Below are 23,401 nucleotides of genomic sequence, written 5' to 3' on the forward strand. Positions count from 1 at the left end.
CCTTTCGGAAATGGGCTCTGTTAGACATATTATCAAAGGGGTAGAAACCAAGAGCCCTAACACTGAAGAAGATGGGATGAGCAGTCACTTACACTGGGGGGAAGGCTTCACAGATGACCTGGCACGTGAACTGGGCCAGAAAGGAGAGAAGGATGGAAGGCAGGGCACAAGCAAAGGCACTGAGACATACAAGTATGTGGTATGTTCAGAAAGCAGTGGGTAGTCTTGTATCAAATGACTGGCACTTGGCAGGGTGGGTGGGTTGTAGGGTAGAGACCTGGCTAAAGAAGTCGAGATAGGGTGATGTTTGGATGGTCCTAGGTAATATCATGCTAAAGAATTTGGAGTTTGTCTGGAGGCACTGGGGATCCAATGAAAATTGTTGAGGGAGAGAATGAGACGGTCAGATTTTCTTTTAGTGGATCAGATGAGGGTGGGTGGGATGCAGAAGTTACTCTGGGCTGAAGGAAACCAGTTAGGGGGCTGATGCAATATAGTGCAGGCCAGAAGTGGTGGAGGCTAGAACTGGGACAGTGGAATGGCATCGAGGGAAAACCCTGTTAATGTGGGACCACTAACCTGGGGATGCAGCCATTCTTGATTGTCCCCTTCCTGGTTTAACCAGAGCAAGCGCCTGGCCTGTGACTGGCCTCTCCTGTACCCCTCCCAGCTGTCCCCAGGCTGCCGCCCAGTCGAGTGTGCTCAGCAAAGTCAGACTCGCTGTAATGTGAGCTCCGGCCTTGCAGAAACGATGGTGCTGCCTCTGCTGCCGCCAGAGAAAAAACTTGTCTAATGCATTCCAGAGCCAAAGAGAAATGCCTTTTGGATTACCCGCAGTCTAGGCCTTTCTCCACGGCTCCCCCTCTGCTGGGGATGTTGGAGAACAGGAAGGCAAGGGAAGCAGGAGTGAGAACGGGAAAGGGAAACCACACGGGGTTGGCAGGGGTCAGAAGATGGTAGACTCCAGGGCACAGGGGTGCAGGCTGAGTCCTGGGGAAGGCCTGCTAAGGGCTGTAGTTTCTGGAAGGCTTGCTCCAGCTCCCCATTTCCCTCCCTTCTCCCTCATTTTGGAACAGGTCAGTCAGGGATTGAATGCTCACATTTAGCTGAAAACTGGGCCAGGCAGTGTAGAGGACCGGAGAAAGTATCTGCCTCACCTCTACCCAAGAAACCTATAGTTTAGTGGGGGCGGGGGGGGGGGGGGCGGAGCGTGGGAAGGGGGATAGCCAGACTGGACTAACGTCACATGGGAGAATGACCGGTCAGGTTAGAATCCAGTGGTTGCACCAGCCTTCTCAGGCTTATCAAAGTGCCCCCACCCCCACCCCGTATCTGTCCTCCAACGCTTCCCCTCAGCCCCCTTCCCTAACTCCCATTCTTGCCTCTTCCAGGCCCTGCAACTGGTTCCTCTTTACAGACGTCCTGAAGAGGCTGAAGCTTTCCTCGAGGATCTTTCAGGCTCGATTCCCGCACTTTGAAATTGCCACCTTGCCCAAGGCAGAGTTTTACCGGCAGGTGGCCTTGAGTCAGCTGCTGACCCCTGCTGAGAGGCCTGGAGGCTTGGAGGACAGATCCCCCCCAGGCTCCTCTGAGACTGTGGAGCTGGTGCGGTATGAGCCAGAGCTGCTTCGGCTCCTAGGGTCTGAGGTGGAATTCCAATCATGGAGCAGTTGACGGGGGAAACAGCCCCTCCCTTTTCTTCTTTCTCCCCTGAGTCCACCCTGCCCCCACCTGCCATGTCTTTTCCCCACCGAGCACCAGACTGCAGAATGAGGCAATAATATGGACCAACAAGAAGCCGCCTTATCAATGCCAGCATTAGTGACTGGATTTTTTTTTTTTTTTTTTTTTTTTTTTGGTTACAATTAGTTCTCATCTCCCTGTCATCATTGCTGTCATGGTTGGTGATGGGGGTGGAAAGTTGAACTCCACGTCTGGGGACAAGAGGTCCTGGGGGTGGTGGGAGGCGGCGCTGGGGTCCTTTGGACTGGCCTCCCTGTGTATGACCAAGACCAAACCTGAGCCCTGGGTGGCCACGGCCTGTCCTGCGGAGAAACCAGAAAAGCCCAAATCTCTGAGCGCCCCCTCCGTTCCCGTGTTCTTCTGTCTTTCATAGTATTTATTTTTATTAGTATTTAATTTGTATTGTTTCATTGGTTTCTGGTAAGTCTGTATCACTGTGATGATTTGAGACAACTTGTATTGAGGGACTTTCTTCACCTCCTCCTTTCTGTTTCTTTCTTGATAAGCTCTGGAGCTGCTCTCTCCCTCTGACAAACTTACTCCTGTTTTCCCACTGGGGAGGGGGCGGGGTGGGGAGACATGGATGTGTGACTAATGAAACTGGCTGGTGCTGGCCCAGGGCCTTGGGGGTTGGGGGTAAATCCTGAGGTTTTGGTGCTACCCCCCCCTCCAGTTTTTTCTCATTTCACCCCCTGCTACCCTTTGCAGCAACCCTGCTATCTCGAGATTAGTGTTTACTGGGGAGGGGAGGCTTGTGGGGTGAGAGATTAATGAGTTACTCTAATAAAGGAGAGTTGAGAATGGGTCTGAGGGGCAAGGTTGTCCCTTCCTCATGCTTTCCTCATCACTGCTCCTTTCACAGTGCACAAATGAGTTTGTTCCTGCATCTTTACCCCTGCCTTCCCGCCCCCCAACCCCACCCCCGCCGCCCGTTTCGGCCTCACCCTCTAGATACCGGAGCCTGTCTCCTCCCAGCCCTCACCCTCCACCTCTCCCCTTTTCCCGACTTGCAGCACCCCTCTCCTCTTTTTCCCTCTGCCCCCCATTCTCCTTTGGAATCTGCAGAGGGCTCTGGGACTGACTGCCAGATGGGAAATCCAGGCCTCAGCGGTTTGCAAGGTGAGGGCAAGAGACTGTTTCCAGCCCTGGCTTACTCTTCTGCCCAGAGGCCCGGCCTGCCAGGCCTCCCTCCTGGCCTCCGGGGCCCTCCAGCCCTGGGTTTGTTCAGGGAGAAAAAGAGGGAGGAGCTCGGGCTGCTTCCTCAATCCCTGCCCCTCCCCCTCTGTGATGTTGGCTTTCTCATTCTTGTTCTTATTTTTCTACCAATTGCTATTTTTCCGAACAATCCTTGTAGAGAGTATGTGCCATCCAAAGGGAGGAGGGCCTCGCTGTGGCTGGCTCTGGTTGGAGATGGTACAGTTTTATTGTACAGGTGCTAAAACAACAACAAAAGAAGAAAATGGAAAAAAAAAAGACTTCAAAAAAAAAAAAAAAGAAAAAAAAAAAGCCAGTTTGAGGATGGGACAATCTGTTCTCTGGAGGCTCCTGACCCATGTGGGAGCATTGGTGGTTATTTTCTTTGTATTGTGTTTGTTCTTTGTTCCCAGGGGGATGTTCTAGGCCCCCTTCTGTAGGACTGCTCCCCACCCCCACCATACTGCCCAGTTGGTTTTGAACAGTTGTTCTCCCTTTTTGGAAAAAAAAATATATATATACATATATATATATATAAAGTTGAGGGGTTTTGCATTTGGATTTTTTGGTTTTGTTTGGGGTATTATGTGGTTTATTTTATATTTGCCTTTACTTTTTTTGCATTAGGGTGTGTATTCTGGCTGCCATTTATGTTTCATTTTAAGCAACAGACTGTGGAGTCAAAAACATTTGCATACCAAAAAATCTGTGTCAGGGCTTCTGTCTCCTGTCTCTCTTTTCAGCCTTCTGCCCTTCATGGCTTTTCGTGGCTTTGCAGTGGCTGACGAAGATGAGCATCCAGCTGGAGGAAATGGGAAAAACCCCGATCCTGCTTTGCCGTTTTGGATCCTGAGGGGTAGAATGAATGAGGGCAAGATGCTGTGGCTAGTGAAGATTTGGGTCACTGGGTCAAGATCTGGAAGGAAAAGGAAAGGCCGGGGCAAGTCCTGGGAGGTGAGCTGGCCGGGTAAATTCAGTCTCTCTGGCTTAGGTCCTGTTGGTTTGAGGGTGGGGGTGCGTGCCTGCATTCCTTTTTTTTCCATAAGAGTGACAGGATTCTGGCAACCCAGTCAGAGTTGTGATGGCTCCCTTCAGCAGCAAGAGGGGAAGACAAGCAGGAGAGGAGCCCTCCTTTTGGACAGGGCTGGTGGCTGTGGGAATGAGCCACAAGAAAATCAAGAAAATCACCTGTCTGCTGGCTCTCTTTCCTGTCCCCAGCCACCCAAGTCGGCAGCTGGCTGCACGCTCTCGCTGTTACCCTCACTACTGTGTCTGGCAGATCTGAGCAAAGCTTCTCCTCTGCCCACCCGCTCACCGAGTAGGCCTTCCGTGGTTCTTGGTCTCCTAAGATCCAGCTAGTGTGAAGGGAAGGTGCTGACCAAGGATCTTACAACGTTCCCTCCCGATTCTGAAAAATAGTGGTAGAAGCTATGATTTCTTCTGAATGCTAGCACCTCTTAAGCTATGTTCTTGGGGCCTCCCACTGTGGTTTAACTCTTGGGGGAGCCCTGTGCAAAGAGTGTATGGGTGAGGGAATCGGTGTGTCTGGCGCCGGCTGGAGTGCAGCCATCCCCGGGAGTAAACTTCAGCTGCTCTCTTTGCTCAAGCCCCAGGATCCAGCCTCAACCCAGATGTGGCTCTTTCTGCCCCAAGGTGGGGCATCATCCCCTTTGAGCCACAGCATTAATGTCCCTCACTGGCCTTCCCCTCTCCACTTCTGATCCCAAGGCCCTCTAGAATAGCTGCCTATGGGAGCTCAAAGGGATGGGCCTCAAGCTAGCCTGGGCAAGGGGGCTGAAGTGCTCAGGAAAGACTTCCTGGGAGAGGGGATGCCTGGCGGATACTTAAATAAGTAGAAAAGTAGGAAATCGGGGTGGCAGGGGAGAATGTTTGAATGGAGGGGACAGTCCCAGCAAACCCTTGGGGACAAAGAAAAGCCTAGGATGTGCAGGAAGCTGTGACCCACTTCAGTGTTGCAGCTGGAAGGGACAGGTGTGGGGGGAGGGGAGAAGGACAGGCCGTGCCAAGGAGCATGGCTTGGCCTGTTGCCTTAGGTGATGGGAACCGTGGGGAAACTTTAAACTGGGTAGTGATAGAGCACAGAGAGTTTTTGTTTGTTTTGATTCATCAAAACATAAAAACGAGTTGGGGGTGGGGCAGGCAGAGAAAAAGGAGAGGAGCCATCTATATTCTTTAATTCCTTGAGAGTCGGAAGAGAGGATAGACTGGGGGGGGGGTAGAGGTACTATAAGGGTTTCCATTTAACTTAGGAGGGGGAGGATCTGGATAAAGCCAGAATAACCCCAAAGGAATGGGTGATGGTCTTTGGGGGAGCCGTGGACAGCCATGGGCATATGGGGTGGGGTGTGTGTGCGCGCGCACGCGTGCGTGTGTTAGGGAGACTCGGGTCTCCCGCAAAAGCCTCTTCAGCTGCTAGGGGGCGTCACAAAGTCCCCAGGCCTTTTGGACCCCGAAGCGGGGCGGGCCGGGGCTCCACGTGTTCCCCAGAGTAGGGGCGTCCACCGCGAGGGGTGCTGGGCACGGACGCCCTCCAGAGCTCGGGCTCACGCAGCGAGCGATCCGGGCCCTCCGCTGGCGAACGGACATCACTTGCACTTCGATCCCTCTCCGATTTCAAGGTAGAAAGCGGCGCCCCCACAAGTACCTAAGGCAGGCGGGGGCGGAGAGGCGGGCAGAGTCGTGCGTCCTTCAGCGGGGCGCAGCGGCTGCGGGCTCAGTTCCACGGCACCAGGAGCAGCAGCTGCGGCGGCGTGGAGGGCTGGGCTCGCCGCGTGCTCACCTGCTGGGCCGGGAGGCGGGGCCAGGGGCCCTGGGGAGGGGGGCGGGGCCGGCGCGACTGGCCAATGGGGAGAGGGCGCCCGGTCGACTGCTAAATTGCCCCCAGAAAGTGGAGGGGGGGGGAGGGAGGGGGTAAAGTTCGAAGCTCCGGAGCAATAGAAGGCGTTGGTGGTGGGACCCGAGCCTTTGGTGGACAGTTGGGGGCGCGGATGCACGACGGACGGACGGAAGGAATGCCGGCCGCGGCTGCCTCCGCCGAGAGCGGTAGGCCCCGCCTCGGCCGTCCCTCCCTAGCTGGGCTCCGCCGAGCTGCCCGCCCGCCAGCGCCAGCTCGACAGCGCCACCTGCTGAACGCCGCCTCCCCTTCCCGCCCGGCTTGGCCCCCCAGCCCTGGGAGCAGCCCGGAGGGGAATGAGCTCACTCACCCCGGATCCAGCGGCTTGGCCTCTTTTAGAATACGTGGAGGGGTCGGAAAAGCCTTTGGTTGTCAGAATAACTTCTTGTCCTGCCCCTCCCGCCAGACCTGACATTTCCACCACTCCAGTCCTGCCCAGGGCTGAGGAAGTAGTGGTGAGGTGGCCCCTGGAAGGAGACAGCAATGGGGGGGTGGTGGTGGGGGGTAGCTCAGGAGTTGCCTGCCTGCGGCTCCTGGTGACAGCGAGGCACTGGAAGCAGCCCTGGGCTCTTCGTGGGATCTGTTGTCAGGAGGTGGCTAGAGACATGAACAGATGAAATAGCTGCCTGTAGTGTTACCTTTGAGGGGTCAGAAAGCTGCCGTGGCCCCAAGTACGGGTTGTCTCCCCTCTTGCCTGCCATAGTATAAGGCTGAAGTCCCCATGATTCAAGGCATTCAGACATTCTTTTTTTCTTTCAACAAACATTTATTGAGCACCAACTGTGTGCAAGGCACTGTCCTAGGAGCTGGGGCTCCATCAGTGACTAACACACAGTCCCTGTCCTTAAGGAGCTCACAGTCTATCGGAGGGGAAACATACCCGAACAAATAGTTAAGGAACTACCATGTGCTGAGTGCTACACTAAGAGGTATACACAAAGTGCCCTGGGAGCCCAGAGGAGGGAGTCATACATCAGCCAGCAGCGGGGGGGATCAGGGTCCCTTGACTCCACTAAGCCATGGCCAAGTTAGGGATGTTGAACAGGTGCCCTGTTCAAATGAACCTGTCACCAGTGGTTCTTCTATAGCCCTCTCCCGGAACTCTATCAGCACAGGTTAATTTATCAGATTAACTCGTTTAACACCTTGCATAGGAAAGAAACCAGACAGAAGTTTCTTTAGGTGCAGAGGATGTTCAAGGTAGTAACAGATCTTAGGGTGCTAAGGCGGAAATGGGGGGAGGTTCCATGAGGGCACTGCACAAGGGAGGGCAGGCCCTTGGCAGTGGATCACCTGGGGGGCGTGCCTGTATGGGTGGGAGGTCAGAGGTCACCTACCGCAAAGTTTGGTTCCCTATCTCCCACCAGCTCAGTCAGTAACTGTTGGTTGATGCTCACCACATGCTTCATAGTACACCCTATTCTGTGGGTGATACAGAGCCTGACCTGACATTTCAAGAGGCCACACACTAATGGGGAGACTAAATAGGCACAGGTCATTAAAGGTCTAAGTAACAGTTTGGGGTTAGAGGAGATGTCACAGGCTGTTCATGACCAGTTGCTAAGCACTCTTCAAAATAAAGAGCTCATGGCTGGCCTGGTCTGGGGAGGCAGCTTCCATGAATTGAGTCTTGAAGGATGGGTACGATTTAGTCAGTGTTAGAGGGATTGGTACAAAAGAGCATTTTTGTGGCGCAGAACCAAGTAAAGCCAAAACACAGAGGTGGGAAAGCACTAGGCATGTTCAAAGGCCAGCGAAGCCAACGGTTTGACTGGAACAGTACATTCAGGTGGGGGAGCAGTGAGAGAGACTACTGGGGAAGGCAGTTAGGAGCGAATGGTAAAGGGCCTGGAACGGCAGGCCAAGGACTTGGGTCTTTGAAGGCAGGGCTGATGCTAAGCTTGAAATACTTCTGGACCACTGCCCTGGAGCCCTCCAAGCGCTCCCCTACCCCTCCTCCAGGATACCTGAACTGCCTCATGATCCAGCAGCTAAAGAGTTAATGCCCAGCCACATTTTGGAGGTGGAGAAAGGGGACAGGGCCAAGTGAAGGCAACCATCAGCTGGCTTAGATTGGGAAAATGGTGGCACCGTTAACAGAAATAAGCAAGTCATGTTTTGGAGAGGTTCTTTTTATATGTGTGGAAAGGATACAGAAATCCATTTTTGCTGGAGGGGTTATCTTGGAGGGGCTGACAGACATCCGGATGGAAATGTCCAACAGGCCAGTAGCAACATGAGCCAGGAGGTTAGGAAAGTAGGGGCTGGCTGGGGTTCTAGATCTAGGACTCATCCCCAAGGGGCCCAGCTGGAGTCACAAGAATGGACAAAACCCCTGAGGAGCACCCCTACTTCAAGTGACAGATGAGGTACCAGCATGGGCAGAAAGAAAGGGCAGTGGAGCAGCCAGGCTAGTGTGTGGGAGGGGATAGGAAGTAGTGTCACGTGCTCTGAGGGCTCACAGAGACAACTGTGGAACCGCCATTCGATTTGACCATGAGGGTATTGATGACCTTTAGATGATGAGTTTCTGTGGCGTTCCAGGGTGGGGTGGGGTGAAGGGTGGGCAAAAACCAGATTTCAGGAGGGGGCAGGGCCACCCCTAATCCACATGGTGCTCCCTTATCCAAATTTTTATAAGGTGAGCCCTTTCTAGAGATGCTTTACTTTTAACCACCAGGAAATTGTCATAATGAACTGATTTTATTAGAAAAAGACACTTTAATGCCAACTGCTAGAAATGTGTAGTAAATGTACTTACACAACCGTATCTAGTTCCCTCCCGAGTTGGAGGCAGGGTGGAAAAGAAGAGAATGGGAGAGGACAATAGTTGACATGGCAGCGACTGGAGGGAGAAAAAGAGAGCAACCAGGGGAGGTAGTTGGGTCAAGTGAATGGTTTTACACCGAGGACATAGCAAAGGTCCTGAGGTGCTAATTCACACTAACCAAATTCACCAGGAAGATGTGTTCCGAGGCTGACTTCGTAGCCTTGCCAGGCGAAGACACTAGGCAGGAGAGGGACAGGCTAATTCAGAGAGGGGTGAGGAGAGGGGACCCAGGTGCTAGGCCACGGGGTTGACTTTAATAGAGAATGGGTTAACCCTTCTCAGAAAGAGGAAAGGGAGAAGCAAGGAGCAGTGTAGACAGGAGAGGCCCCATGGGAGCACACGACTGATGGCTCCTGTCTTTTTGGTGTAGGGGGAATGGGAGTGAGGTGCGAAAGTTGGAAGTGAAGGGCAAGGTCTGCCATCACTCAAGGTCTGCTGTTGCCACTGTGGGAGTGGGTTAGCACACCTAGGAGACGAGCAGAGGGACGGTGTAGCACTCATGAGAGAGCAGGAATGGAGGTGGCCCCATTACACGATTATCCCCAGCAACACTTAACAGCTGGAAAACATCAGGGGCAAGGGGGATACATTGAGAGGGAACCCAGGACCAGGGATGGAGGCCAGAGTGCCAGTGAAGGATCTAAGTCCTGCATAGGGCCGGTGCTACAGAAAGAGCCCAAGTCCTAGGCACAAGCAATTAGTGAATTCAGCCCTGGTTGGGGACTTTTTGTGGCTGGGTCTGACTCTTGAACGGCACTTGGCCCCTGCCTAAACCCTTCAGCAAAGCACTCTGGGGTGGCCAAGCTTCCAGCCTGTTGGCATGGTGACAGTGGTGGGCGATGAGGCAAACTCCAGGAAGAGTACTTCAGTCTAGCCTGTGGGGGTTGCTGCCAAGGACTGAGTCCCTTCCTCTCTCTTCATGATTTTATCCCACTCAGCTTTCTCTGTGTCCTCAACAAACACTCTCATGAAACCTCTCTTACCCTGTACCGGTTCCAGCTCTGTGATATCTCTCCAGATTTGGGGATCCAACCCTATAGTCTCAGAGCAACTGAATCTTGGCTTGTACAAAGGAAATTCGATAATGCTTTCCCTTGAAAAATAAACGCCCATCTCTGTGGCTGACCCGCGGAGAGACACACCCTTGAAGACCTCACAGCTACACCCCGTTCTCCATGAAGAAACTAAGAAAGAAACCCACAAATACACACAAATACATACAGAGATATTCACATGTGGGATAGCGAATTCCCTGTGTAGGGAATGTACATAGTGAGACACAGCCAGGCAAAAGGACTCTTCTCACTAAGCCCCTGCACCAGCCCTGGCCACAAACCTCCCCCTGGCCACAAACTTCTCCGGAGATTTGCCCTCGCTCACCAAGTCAGCCCATTTGTCCTGACAAGAGCGTATCTCCAGGTGCTCTTGAAGGCCATGGTCTGACACTAGGGATGGTCAGACTGGGCAGAGCTTGGCCATGGTGATGCTTGGCAGGGGGCGGAGGCTGGGGGTCAGGTGCTTTGACAACCACCTGAGATTTAAGGGCGGGGTACTCAAGTCAGTCTCTACTACAGGAAGTCCATATCAAAGTGGTACTCAACTTTGCCTGATGGATCACACTCTCCCTGACCCCTTCGTCTATATGTCATGGGGCTCCATCTTAATGAGGGAAGTTGGGTTGAATGGAGAAAAGGGGGCTGGAGTTGGGGATCTGGTCAGCAGGCTCCCGGATGTGGTCACGCTAGGCTCAGCCATAAGCAGGGACCCTGAGCCTGAGGAGAGCTCAAGTTCAGCCACTGGGGTCAGCCCAACAGTGGGGCGGCTGGGTGGAGAGAAAGTCTGGTTCCCCATAAGGCTCTGATTCTGGGAACCCTTTGAAACCACCTGGGTTGGAAGTGGCTGAAGATGAGCCTGATCTCTCAGGAGCTCCCTCAGGGTCTCTTCAGGAACTAGCAGCCCCTCCATGGGGGCCCCAGTCACCATGCCCTGCACATAGGAGGAGGACCTGAGTGGCCCCTCCTTGACCCCAGGGGTGGCTGTGGCGCCGGAAGTCCGGATGAAAGCAGCAATGACAGTCCCGGGGGGCTGAGAGCTGGGCCCTGCTGGTCCAGCGCCCGTGACCGAGGGCAGTGCTGGATTGGCTGGACGGTTGGCCCCAGCCAGAAGTTGGGGCAAGCCACTGAGAATCAGCGGAGCCCCTGGTGCTGCCCCCTGGCCCTCTTGGAAACTGGTGTTCAGGGGGAAGGAGGCCTGCAAGGTGAAGGTGTCCTTGAAGGTCGAAGCAGGTGGAACGCTCTGGAGAACAAGCTGGGTTGAAGCAGTAGTACTGGCAGGAGGCCTGTTGGTCAGCACCGTGGTCAGCGGGATTGTCTGCAGGGTCAAGGCCGAGCCCGACCCCACAGGGGCCACTCCTAGGTGGATGTTGCTGGGCACTGAAGGAGTACTGAGAAGAGACAGGAAACAGATTTGGTTAAGGGAGGAGGTATCCTCCAACTGACTAGGAAGGAGGGCACAAGAGGAACGGAGCTGAAGGCATTTTGTTTGCTTGTTGGTGCTTCAGTTAACATTTACTGAGTGCTTAGTAGAGGCCAGAACTCATTTCGAGTGATTTGCTTGCAGCATTTCACTCAATCCTCAAAATAGCCCACGACTTTATTAAGAATAATAATCTGATTTTACACCTTGAGGAAGGAGAGGCCCAGAGAAGTTATGTAACTTGCCCAAGATCACACAGCTAGTAAGCAGTAGAGCAGGGACTCAAAGCTAGGCTTTCTAAATTTTTCTAGAGCTCTTGCCTCTCCTCCTCAGAAGAGCATCTCAGTGACCCACTTCAGAGTAGTGAGAGCTACATGCACATAACCCAGAAGTCCAACCTTTTCAGGGGAAATTGGAGACCTCTTCAGCATGGACAAAAAATAGTGAGGGCTTGCTGGGTGGCCTTGAGGTCCTGAAGAAGGCAGAGCAGATGCCTCTGTAACATTGTCTGTTGGCCTCTTTTCTGGAGGGAAGGAGGCTTGGGGAGATGGACCCAGATGGGGAGGCCCCTGGTAGCTGCTTGCGGGTGGGGGGGGGGCACTCAGGGGTAACAGGAACAGCCTCCCCTGGCAGCAGAAGCCCCCCTCCTCAGGTCAAGTACGGGCTCTGCCTCAGTTGTGTGGCCTTGGGTAAGTCACTTTTCCTTTCGTGCAATCAGAATCCTACCAATAAGTGCCCCTACTGGCTTCCCAGGCATTCTGTAAGGATGCCATGAAACCAGAAATTCAGGGGAACTTTGCAAAGGTTTAAGACTGACCCCCAAAACGAGGTACTTTGGCAAGAATTGTAATCTCTTTGGTGTCCTTACCTCATGGCTTTGGTGAGTTTGACTTGGCTCTCTGGTGGAGAGACAAGCACAGCAGAAGTAGTGGGGGTCTCATCTAGAGACAGTCCCAATTCCAAACTTGCAGATGGCTGTAGACCAACATGCTGAATCTTTGGCTTCTCCCAGGAAGAGCTGCCTTTGCCTTGGGTGGCAGCTCTGGACGAGACCCTGGAGCTGGCTCGGCGGGTGGAGGCGATGGAGGAAGTTGAGGAGGTGGAGGCCTGAGGAGATGCTGCAGTGGCTTCGCTTCTCTCATCCTCATCTTCAATTACCACCAGATCCTTGGGCATCTCCTTAAACTGGTACACCAGCCTCTGCCCTTCCACTTTGGCAAGGATGCCTCTTTGGTAGTAATATCTGGGGGAAAAGTGTCAGGGAGTGGGGGTTAGCTGGGGACTGAGTGGGGAGGGCCCCCCCGCCACACCACCCTCCCAGGTGGGGGAAGATGAGGCTGAGGCTGGCAGGGGAGCCAGATGGGAGCCCAAGGCCAAGGGAAGGGGTAAGGCCAAGTCTTGGACTCAGAAGGCTTTTATGAAATCCCTGAGATCTCCTGAAGGCTCAAAGGATCTAGGGAAAAGGTTTTTAAATGCTAACCTTTCTCACCCTGCTTTGGGGCAGAGTACAGGGGGTAAATGAGGGATGGAGAAATGAGTGAGGGGATGGATGGCAGGCATTTCTGGAATCTCCCAGCGTGAGAGACCGACTCGGGGCAACTCAAGCCTGTCTCCTCAGGTCTGTGGCCTGCAGAACATGAAAAAAGCCCTTTTTGGAAATGGAGGTCCTAAAACGCTCTTCCTGCTATAAAGAAGAAAGGCTAGGATAGAGATGCCAGAGAAAGGGGGTTTTCCCTCCCAGAGGTCCATGGCTGAGCAGCAAGAGAATGGGAGACTTATGTGACCCATGTCCTCAAAGGATGAATCAGGTCTCCTTGGAAGCAGGAGAGACTCCGTGGAGATAAGGAAGAGCTTGGTGACTCTCCTGGGATAGAGATTCAGTGCCCCAGTAGCAATTACCTCAGTGCCCGCCCCATTGTCTCATAGTTCATGTCAGGCTTGTTTTTCTGTTTCCCCCACAGCTTGGACACAGCTTTGGAGTCCACCAGCTTGAAGATGCCTTTCTCACGCTGGGTCCACTTGATGTACTTGGGACAGGTGTTTCTGTCTTGCAGAAGGGCCAGGAGGAACTCCCATAGGTAGATGGTGCTGCCTGCAGACGAGCCGGCAGTGAGGGACAGCCTGGATACCCGGGAGGCTGGGAAAGGGCTCCCGCCCCACCTCACCTCACTTCCAGCCATACCTTTGCCATCCTTAGATTTTTTCCGAATGGGGATGCTGGGGTCAGTGACAGGTGAGGTACTTCGGTTGCCCTTTGTCTTCCGGACTGTGAGGGGAAGGTGGGAGAGCGAGATGAGGTTGACACCGTGGTGAGTGCTCAGGGTCAGGCTCCCAAGAGAGAAGGCCCAGGAGCTCACGGAGTTGGGTGTGAGACTGTGGTCAAGGAGGTGTCAAGTCACCAGGGCTGGAGGCCCAGGACCACCCTCCACAGCCCCAGCTACCAGTGGCCCACTGTCATTCTGACCCCAAAGCACAGCAACGATGTGGGGAAACGAAGTGCTTGCCAATCTGTCACCTTGGTAAGACTATAACCCACCTACAAGAATGTCTGAAATGAAAAGGCAGCCTAAAGTGTGACTGTTGTGCAGGCAAGTGTGTGGTACTGGGGTTTTAGTTGCCATGCTGACAGGGCAGGCTCAACCAGCCATTACCTGAGTAAATCAATAACACCGGAGCCTGGGAAAGCCCAAAGTCCTCTCCCATATATGGCCTCAATTCTATAAGCTGCCTAAGCTTCAAAGAAGGAAGATAAGCACATGGCATGACTGGTCTTTTATAGTCAGAGGCCACCAGAGGTCCAGGGACAGGCCTGGGGTTCAAGCCTGGTGCCTGGATTCCCAGCCAAGGAGTCAACCCGTGGGCATTCTCTGCCTTTCTGGAGGAGCTCTTGTATAAACTGAGCAGACAGGAGTGGGCAGGGGTGGGGGTGGGAGAAAAATGGCAGGCTTCTGGCAGGTCAGTGGTGGAGAAACAGGTTTTACAGAAGGGAAGCCTTTTGGTACATCCCCATCTACCAGAGCACTGTCCTCCTAATCCTAATGGTTCTGTGACCCTTGGCTCACTCCCCCCTTATGGTCTCCCTGATCCTCCACCCCTACTCCCAACCCCTCACAGACAGACACACACACACACACACACACACACACACACACACACACACACACACACACACACACACACACACACACACACACACACACACACACACAGAGATACTTACTTCTCTTCTTTATTTTCCCAGTCTTCTTGGCACTTTCCTCTCTGGAGACCTTCTCCTCCAGAGAGTGCCCCTCCTGGCCACCAGTGTCGCCCTGCCTGTTCAGGGCATTGGCCTCAGAGACAGGAAACAGGTAGTTGGGCAGAGTGACAGCTGGAGCAGGGTCTGAGTCTGGAGGCGTTTCGGAGGTGCTGACTGCAAGAAGAAAGGCCTGAGGTGGCTGGGGCCCGGTGCATATGGGGAGCAGGGTGGGGTAGAGGGGGTGGGTGCCCGTCCACACAGCCCCAGATGCAGGATACACCTGAAAATGCCTCACATGAGAGGAGGAAACATCTGCAAATGTTGTGGGCACGTGCTGCCCCCAATCACAGCTGCCACATTTTATAGCCCACTGGTGGCAGTGGGGAAGTTCCTGGGCTACATCCAGGGTAAAGGGCCACCTCGATTTAGTCATTCACTTCATTTTACCACTTGAAGGGGCCTTAGAAACCGTTTAGCCCTCTGCTTTACTGGTGAGTAAGCTGAAACCCAGAGATGGCAAGGCATGCTATGGGCAGGCACTCAGTAAATATTTGTTGAATCCTGAATGAACATTAGTGACAGGAGTAAAAAGCTAGGACTCTTAGCTTTTGGCCTCAGGGCTTTGTTTCCCCAATATATCACAGCACTTTCCGGGAAAGAGCAGTTAGGGCAGGGGATCCTCCGGTGGCTTTAGGGCATCAGGGACTATGGGAGGAGCCTGCTTTGGGGGCCCTCTGGGAAGTAGGGGTCAGGTGGGGACAGCTGGGATCGGAGCCCTCTTAGGGGCTGGCCTCCAAGAACAGGGAAGGGACGAGGATGTTCCCAGTCCAGTACATTTCTAAAATCCTATGCCAATACCCCAACTATGTCACACCCTGCATTTCTTAGTCTTCCTGGGAGCCAGGCAAGACAACAGAGAAGCCTGATAAGTCACCCTGGCCATCTTTTCCTTGGCTCTAGCACCCTCTTGCCCCCCCTCCCATCCCACCCACAGCTCAAGAGTGTGTTTCCATATATTTTGGCAGGTGAGGGTTCATAAACCTGTATGCACACGTGCCTGAGAATCCATTACACATATGAGGTATTTACAAGTGGAATTTTTTTTTGCTGTCTTGAGTTAAGGCACTGGAGTTCAAACTTACAGATCTGCTTCTCATCCAGGATGTTGTTGGGAGACTCCACATTGAGCAAGACTTCGGTGGATGACATGGTGTGCGAGGTTACCTCATTGTCATCTGGCCCCAGGTTGGAGGAGGGAGAGGAGAGAAGAAAAGTCCCCTCAGGGCACAGAGGACAGGGGCTACAGCTATAATTAGAACCAGCCCGGAGGATGATGCTAAGAAGGCTAAGAAGCTACGGGAGAGGTAAGCAGAGGAACCGCGGGGGCCCTAGTCTCCTGCCCTCACTATCCACCTTTTGCTCCACACCTCCCCAGCTGGTCTCCACACCTCATTGTCCCACCCTGTCTCTAATGATCATGCACCCATTAAGATGGTTCCCTCCTCTGTAAAGCAGCACTACCTTTTGCCTGTCCTAACCACCCCCTGGAAGCCATTCAGCCAGCTACTGTTCCCTGGAGACAGAACCCCTCTCTCCACCATATTTGCCTGCCTGGGAAGGGAACAGACCTGCCAGCAAAAATCTGCCTTCCAGGATTTTATCCTCCGTCATGCACAAGGTCCCATCCGTTATAATGCCATTGTGAACGTCGTCCAGCTCCAGTCCTGAGTACAGATGCAGTAATTCGGGGTAGGGTACCTGCTCCACGATCACAGCTGGGAACACCGAGGGGTCTTCCAGCTATGGAGAAGATAGGGATCTGGTTCAAGGGCCACCCTCCTCTTCTAGGAAGCCCTCTCTACCAGAAACTGGCCCTTCCTGCAACTCCTAGTTCCTGGAGCCCTTGGGGGGCTGTCCTTGATATGGGATGATACAGCCCTGGGTCTAACATTACTCGACAGTAATTCGAGTGGGCTCTTGATTGAGAGAGACGGGTTAGCTCTGCACCACCTGCCCTCAACCAAGGGCAGGCATTTTCATTGGTTGTAACTATGGGTAATCTGTGGCCAGGATCAGGGCTCAGTTGAGAAGGGTTGGGCTCATTCTGAAGCCACTGGGAAAGGAATAGTCAATGGCAGGGGCAAGGGGCTCGATCTGTAGTTGGGTAAGGGACTCAGCCTATATTCAGATTGGGGACCCAGCTTGTAGCCAGTGTAAGGGGCTCAGATTGGCAGGCATCCTAGGGCTCTGTCTGTGGCAACCACGGTGGGAATGAAGACAGAAGAACTGAGGCATTATAGGGGTAGAAAGGGCAGGGCCCAGTAACAGCCTGGATGGGGAAGAGGGTTTCAAGTTTCCAGCTTGATTCAGTGGGTGGATGGAGATATTGTTCAAGTTAATGGCGAACATGAGAGGAGGAGGAGGTTTTGGGAGAAAGATAAGGGGTGGAGTGTCTGGATATGGTGACTCCAAAGTATCTTTGGGATATTTTAAACAGAGATGCCTAACAGGGAGTCAGAAATAAGTGTCCAAGAGCACAAAAGGTTTTGCTGGTGGTCACTAAACTCCTTAGAGTGGATAAGATCAGGATGAGAATTAGACAGATGGAGAATATAGTTGCTCTGAAATTGAGCTATGTTAAATAAAAAAGGAGTGTGATTGCAACTACGTTTTTTTCCTAAATTATGTAGAGCAGGAAGTAAACCAGAATGTTAATAATAGTTATATTTTGGTTGGTGGGACTTTGGGTGATTTTTTTTCCTTCTTTCTCCTTTTCGGTATTTTCCCAATTTTCTTGAGTGGGAATGTGGATTCTTTCTTCCCATGAATGAGAATGGCAAGCTCTGTCTAATGTTCCTGAGGGATCCAGAAGAATAAAAATGGATGAAAGGCCTTTGGGTTTGGCCACCAGGCAGTCACCTTGGCTAGAGCAGTTTCAGGAGCATGCTGGTGTCCCAAGCCAGGTCACAATGGATCTCAGAGAGGACAAACTGGAGCAGGCAGTCAAGGGTAGTGACTGTGGCCATGGATTCTAGGGCTGGGGCTGTCCAGTAAGATAGCCACTAGCCACGGTGGCTCCTTAAATCTAAGTGTGAATTTATTAAAATTTCAATAAAATTTCAAATTCAACATTGTGTTCATGCTAGTCACATTTTGAGCACTCCATAGGCACACGTGGTTAGTGGCTCCCATCCTGGACTGCACAAATGGAGAACATTTCCAGGACCTCAGAACAATCTGTTGGATTGATTTGATCTAAAGCCAGACTGCCTGGGTTCAAAAAGCCTACTCTGCTACTTAGTAGTTGAGTGACCTTCAGCAAGTTACCTAACCTCTCTGTGTATCAGTTTCCTCATCTCCAAAATTGGGGTAACCAGAGTCTCTACCCTCGAGGGTTGTTTCAACAGGTCGATATGCATGAAGCATTTAAAGCAGGGCCTGGCCTACAGTAAATGCTCATTAAGTGCTAGGTATCAGGGGGCTTCTAGGAGACAAGTGATGTTTTATTTCTTAACCTGGGTGATAAGTAGATAGGTATTTGCTTTATCGTTATTCTTTAAACTGTGCATAGATGATTTATGCACTCTTTTGTATTCCTGATACATTTCACAATAAAAAGCATTTCCTAAAAAGAGCGAAAGGGAGGTGAGAAAGTAGAAACAGAGGGTGGAGCTAAGAAGGTGGTATTTTTGCAGGGCGGAGCTGGGGGAGGGAGGCAGAAGGGAGGGAAGGTTTTCTTTTGGGGTTGGGGAGACCTGAAGATGTTCTAGGTTGAGGAAAAAGATCTGGAAGGTCTGAAAGATCCAAGAGAAAGGGAGGATGTGACTGATGGTTTGAGGTCTTAAAGGAGGCAGGAGAGAACAGACTATGTACAGGGGTAGGGGGTTGCCCTAGGAAGGAAGAGGGACACTTCTTCCTCCCAGGCCGGGGAAAAGGAAATAAGAACAAGCAATGTTATAGATAAGATAAAAGGGAGAAGGGAGAGCAATTGAGAGCACCCTTGACTTTGAGTTTCTCTTTAGATTGGGCAAGTGATTCTCTGCTGAGGATGAAGGGGCAGGTGTGGGGTTGGGAGGTAAGAACAGTTTCTATGAGGCACAGAAATGGTTACCAAGCAGACTAGAAACAAGTAAAATACGGCAAGTAGCATTGAGAGCCCAGGTATGGTCGGACGTTGTCTTCCCTTCTCACACGATGGCTTCCACGAACCTTGGCACAACAGAGGTATTCAATAAATTGCTTAATCACGATATAAGAACAAGCTAGGCGATGTGCTAAGAGCCCACTAGGGGGCAGCCTTCAGCAGAGCGGTAGGGATTGGAAAAGTTTTTCATCCTCATAAGGATTTAGGATAAAGAGCACCAGTGTTAGGCTGGGGTGTCCTTAGAGAAAATCCAATTGGATCTCCTCTTTGTGAAGATGGGGAGATGGCAGCCCAGACTGCGGGGATCGGGGGTTTGCAGGGCTTGCCCAGGTGACTCTGTGACCAAACTGGGATCAGAACCCAGGGCTCCTGACTCCTAATCTTTCACTCCTTCTACTGACTGCCTCTGCTTTCTCCATTCTGTGGAAAGAGGGGAGTGGAGGGAGGCACGTGTGTGCCAGGACCCCATTCAATGGGACATGTAAGCACAGGGAAAACATGCCCTCTTGGGCCCAGTGCCAAGAGCAGGGCAAAGTATGGAGCAGTGGAGACCCGAGTGCCAGAGTTCTGTCCCATTTTCCAACTTCCTCCCACCCAAGGACCTGGTTTTCAGTTTGTCCTGGATCCTCAGGTGATTAGGGCTGAAAAAACAGTTACATGAGGGAGGGCCCATGTAACCCTGGCTGGAGACACGAGTGTGAAGACGCCAGGGGCTGGACTCCACCTGCAGTTCCAGCTGGCAGTGTTCACACCCTTGCTATGTGGTCATCCCAGCAGGTGAAGGGAAGGGCCGAAAAATCATTTGGTTGTCAGTCTACACCTTGTGCATCCAGTCCACATGGCTGACTGACCCACAGCTCAGCTGATTTACTTAGCAGCTGCTTGGCCGGCTTGGTAATCGCACGTGTCTCGTAATTGCACATGGACAACTGGCTCATGAAATGACTGCCCACTGAGTATTCACTGGCTGCACAAGTGACTTAGCTGGTGCCCAGTCTGGCTGGCAGGCAGGCCCAGTGCACTGAGCATAGTAGGGGCTTGACCAGTATTTGCTGACTGGCTAGCCTCCCAGCTAGCCAGATCTCTGGCTGTCTGCCTGCCTGTCTGGGTCTGTCTGTCTGCACTGGCTGACTGTGCTTTGTGCTCTGGGGCCGTACCTGGTGGATATCATCCATCCCGTTGCTTGCAAACTCAAAGATCAGGTCACTGGGCTGCAGGGTAATAGCCATACTGTGTCCTCAGGGAGCTGACAGCAGGAATTGCCAGGCCCTCTGGAGCTGTGGACTTTTCCTGAGGATGAGAAGCTGCTCAGGTCCCTCAGAGCCTAGAGCCAACACCCTGAGCTGCAGGAAAACTGGGAATGTAGAGAGCTGGGGTAGGTGGGAGCCTAAGCCAGGCTCAAGGCTGCATGCTGGGCTGGGCCAATGGCAGGAGCAACCTAGGGAAAAGGGAGAGATGAGGGCAGTGAGGAAGTCACTTGCCTTGAGCTCTATTCCCAGGCCAGCTGGTGAACCAGAGGGGCCCTGCCATGGCAGGGCAGACTGCCAGTAGAGGCAAAGCAAACAGAGGAGGACAATGAGAGAAGAAAGGGGAAGGAGAGGAAAGGAGGCAGGTAAAGGAAGGAGGAGAAAAGAAGAAGTCACCTGAGTCACCGCCAGTGGGAAGTGGCAAACCGAGGTGCCAGCTCGGGTCACCAGCATCTGCACCCCGAGCGAGCCTCGAAGATGCACAGCCTCCCTCCCTCCTCCAGAAGGTGACAGAGGGACTTTAGCCTCTCTCCACTGTAAAGACTAATTAATCCCCAAGGGTGGGGCCATGGGAAAAGCCAGGGACCCGGCTTGGCCTCAGGGATGGGGCATGACGAATCCGTAAAATTCCCTTGGCTTGGGAAAGAATCTTTTGTGTGTGGGGGGGACACGTGGGTACACAGAGTACTCTTCCAGACTCAGCCTGGCTCCAGTTGGTTCAGGGACAGCAATGGGACTCCCAGCCACGCCTCCAGAGGGCCTGGAGAAAGGACAGGTGGCCCAGATGTCCTATGTGATCGTACACGCCCCGCCGCCACCCCCGCCGGAGAGGAAGGCCTGTGTGCTATGGGTGGGTTTGCGTTCTTGGTTCAGCTTTGCTTTCAGTTTCAAGACTGAACTGTCACCCTGGGAACTTGTGAGGAGAACCCCAGCTGGGGGAGGGGCCGGCGGAAACTTCCCCAGCCTCCAGGGCCGGCTCAGGCCCCTTTTCCAGGAAATCTTCCCTGTCTGCTGAAGCCCTCCCCTCCCTGAACGGGCTCACAGCCTGCAACTCCAAAGGAGCTCACAGGTCATCCGCCCGCCAATAGTTTCCTGTGTCTCCACACCTCAGGACTGTCAGCTCCCTTGCTGCACTTCAACATGTTCTCAGCGGGTCACACCCATGCCTGCCTCCCAAATCCCCAGCTTCAACTCCGACCTCCCTCCTTGGGTTTCTGAGCTTCCAGGTACCATGTCTTTGGTTCTCAGAGTTCTGTTTTGGTGGCATGTGCACGTGTGTGTGTGTAGGTGGGGGGGGTGATCTATTAACAGCCTGGTTCCACCACAAGAGCAACACACTTGACCCCTACCTCCTCGACACTCCTTTGGCAGTGCCAGGATGGCAAAACCTTCTCCTGGCCTTGAAAGTAATGAGGAACTTCAGGAAGGGGGAAAGAGGAGGAAAGGGAAGGGGACCACGATGACCTCCCTGATGACCATTTCCCCCCTCACCCAACCCCCCAGGAGACACCCAGGCCTCTCCCACTTCCTTTCCGTTAGCCCACAAGGCTGGCTCTGCCCTCTCCCCACCCCCACCCCCACCCCTTTCCACCCCCCCCAAAAAAAACCCTTGAGAAGTCCTTCAACACAACCTGTCAGATCTGAGTTTCTCTTGGGGTGAATGAGAGACCGAACCCTGCCAGGTCCACCTCCAGCAGGAGTCAGAGGAGGCCGTGGGGAAACTGCAGTCCTTGTCGGTCCTTGTCCTGAGTTCCACCCCTCCCCCCGCCTGACACTGCCGGTGGCCTGCAAGGCCTCCCAGGGCCATTTGTGCTTGGAAGGTCTGTCTCCCCTAGCAAGAGCGCCCCAAGGCCCGCATTCCGAAGCTCCTCACCCTCCCACAGGCCTGTCTGTCTGCCCCCCCGGGAAGCATTCTCATACTAATCAAAGGCAAGGCGATCACTTTCACCTAATCCCACTTTGTCTAAACACGAAACTCCTGTGTCTGCCACTACCCCCACCCCCTACCGCCCGCCCCTCCACTAAGGTCGTTCCGCAATGACCCTGCTGCCTGCCTGGGCAGTAAGGAAGGTTCCTTACTGCCCCAATTCGACAGTGGCTTCCTTGAAGGCAGGGAAGACTCCTGACATTCTTGACAATGCCCTGACACGGGTCACTGATGAAACCTTAGCACTTTGCATCATGCCTGGCGTGTAGCAGCCCACTCGATGCGTGTTTGTGGGATGGATGCATGAATAGATGTGTGAACGGTCGTTCAGCAGCTGTGCTGACTGGACAATAAGCATAGCCGTGTATACGCTGGCTGTTGCAGAGGGGGGTGTCATGTACTGGTCTTATGCAAGAATGAGAGAAATGTGTGCACTCTATGTGCATTACATCTGTGTACTTTTTGCACTGCTGATTACCCAAGCACACTATCTGTGTTTGCTGTGAGTGTGCAAACACACACCGTAGGGTACGCATGCATGCAAGGTGTATGCGTGTGTCCCCGGTGTGAGAACATATGTGGGGCCGTCTCTGTGTGTCAAAGGGCTGCCTTGGGCTGGCCAGCAAAGCCGCAAGCTAAGTCATCAGTTCCTCCCCCTCCAGGCCAGCCTGGGCCTCCTTCATGAGAATGACAAACCCAAGCCAAAGCTGGCTCAAAGAGGCTGCGGTGAAGGTGGGGGAGACAGGGGGCAGGGCCCAGCATTCTGCTGGCGAAAGGGCTGCTGCCGCCTTCCCCCACCCCCAACCAACACCACAAATTCAAAGTTGTTTGCTTCCCAGGAAGAGAATGCCAGCAGCAGGCTAAGAATGTGGTCCTTGGGGCAAGCCCCTCAAGATCTACTCTACTAGGGAGGTGGGGGTGGAGTGAGAGGAAGGCAGCTGGAGTACTGCACTGTATTGTATAAAACCTGTGGCAGTTATCATGAAGAGAAGAGGCTTGATATAAAAGAAAGGGGCTAATCTGGTCACTCTTTTTTAGCTGGCGACTAGTGTTAAGTGTCTAAATTCAGGACTCGGTTGGTGCAGGTTCTGCTGGTCTAGGACGGTGAAGTATAGTGCAGTTGTATCCAGTATTCAAGGCTCACCCTGGTGATCTTGTTCTGCCCCAGGCTCTAGCCTGAAGCTAAGGTGAAGGGGCAGGGGACTTCCAAAAGGGTAGAAGGAAGGGGTAGTTGTCCTACCTTCTTGCCTTACCCAAGGCTAAGAAAACTCTTTCTACCACCCCCAGTGGAACCTTCCAGTCTAGAAAGCTTCCCCCTTTCCCCTTCAGATGTTTGAGGATTTGAAAGTGAGAGGTGGGGGGAGGCTCATTTGCATCTTCACTCACTCTCCCCTGCAAAGGAGTGAACCACCCCCTACCCCAGTCTCTCAAAATAACCTCCCTCTCCCAGGAACCTGAAACCAAAGAAGCCACCACCACAGAAGGCCCGCCCTGCTGGAGGCCAGAGAGGCCCACATCAGGGGCTCCCCTCTCTGGCGTCCTTACAGAGCCCTTTGGCTGGGATGCAGCTTCAGTGGCCTAGAGTCCTGGACACTGCTTTGCTGGCTGAATGAGGGGTGTGTGTGTTTGGGGGTTGGGGGGGCAGCACAGACATTTGGGTCAAGGAATTGAGGTGTCTGGGAACCCTTA

The 23,401-nt window shown here is 53.2% G+C and overlaps 2 protein-coding genes across 6 annotated transcripts in view; one reads left to right on the plus strand and one right to left on the minus strand.

The window, feature by feature from the left end:
- The window catches only part of BCORL1 (BCL6 corepressor like 1), a 65,445-nt gene extending 63,623 nt beyond the window's left edge, over nt 1–1,822 (plus strand). Inside the window, 1 exon segment of the mRNA XM_037821773.1 lies at nt 1,392–1,822. Within this exon segment, the coding sequence (XP_037677701.1) occupies nt 1,392–1,674 (283 nt within the window). The 3' untranslated portion in view covers nt 1,675–1,822.
- Nucleotides 1,823–8,535: 6,713 nt separating this feature from the next.
- The window catches only part of ELF4 (E74 like ETS transcription factor 4), a 34,734-nt gene continuing 19,868 nt past the window's right edge, over nt 8,536–23,401 (minus strand). For all 5 annotated transcript variants that reach the window (XM_037821414.1, XM_037821410.1, XM_037821411.1 and 2 more), the window contains 8 exons: nt 19,696–19,976; nt 16,023–16,194; nt 15,537–15,629; nt 14,377–14,568; nt 13,339–13,422; nt 13,056–13,248; nt 12,025–12,399; nt 8,536–11,124 (listed from right to left, as the gene is read on the minus strand). In XM_037821414.1, the coding sequence (XP_037677342.1) occupies nt 10,320–11,124; nt 12,025–12,399; nt 13,056–13,248; nt 13,339–13,422; nt 14,377–14,568; nt 15,537–15,629; nt 16,023–16,194; nt 19,696–19,767 (1,986 nt within the window). In that variant the 5' untranslated portion in view covers nt 19,768–19,976 and the 3' untranslated portion in view covers nt 8,536–10,319. The remainder of the gene's footprint in view (nt 11,125–12,024; nt 12,400–13,055; nt 13,249–13,338; nt 13,423–14,376; nt 14,569–15,536; nt 15,630–16,022; nt 16,195–19,695; nt 19,977–23,401) is intronic.

Source organism: Choloepus didactylus, chromosome X (genome assembly GCF_015220235.1).
Source record: "Choloepus didactylus isolate mChoDid1 chromosome X, mChoDid1.pri, whole genome shotgun sequence".
NCBI lineage: Eukaryota > Metazoa > Chordata > Mammalia > Pilosa > Megalonychidae > Choloepus > Choloepus didactylus.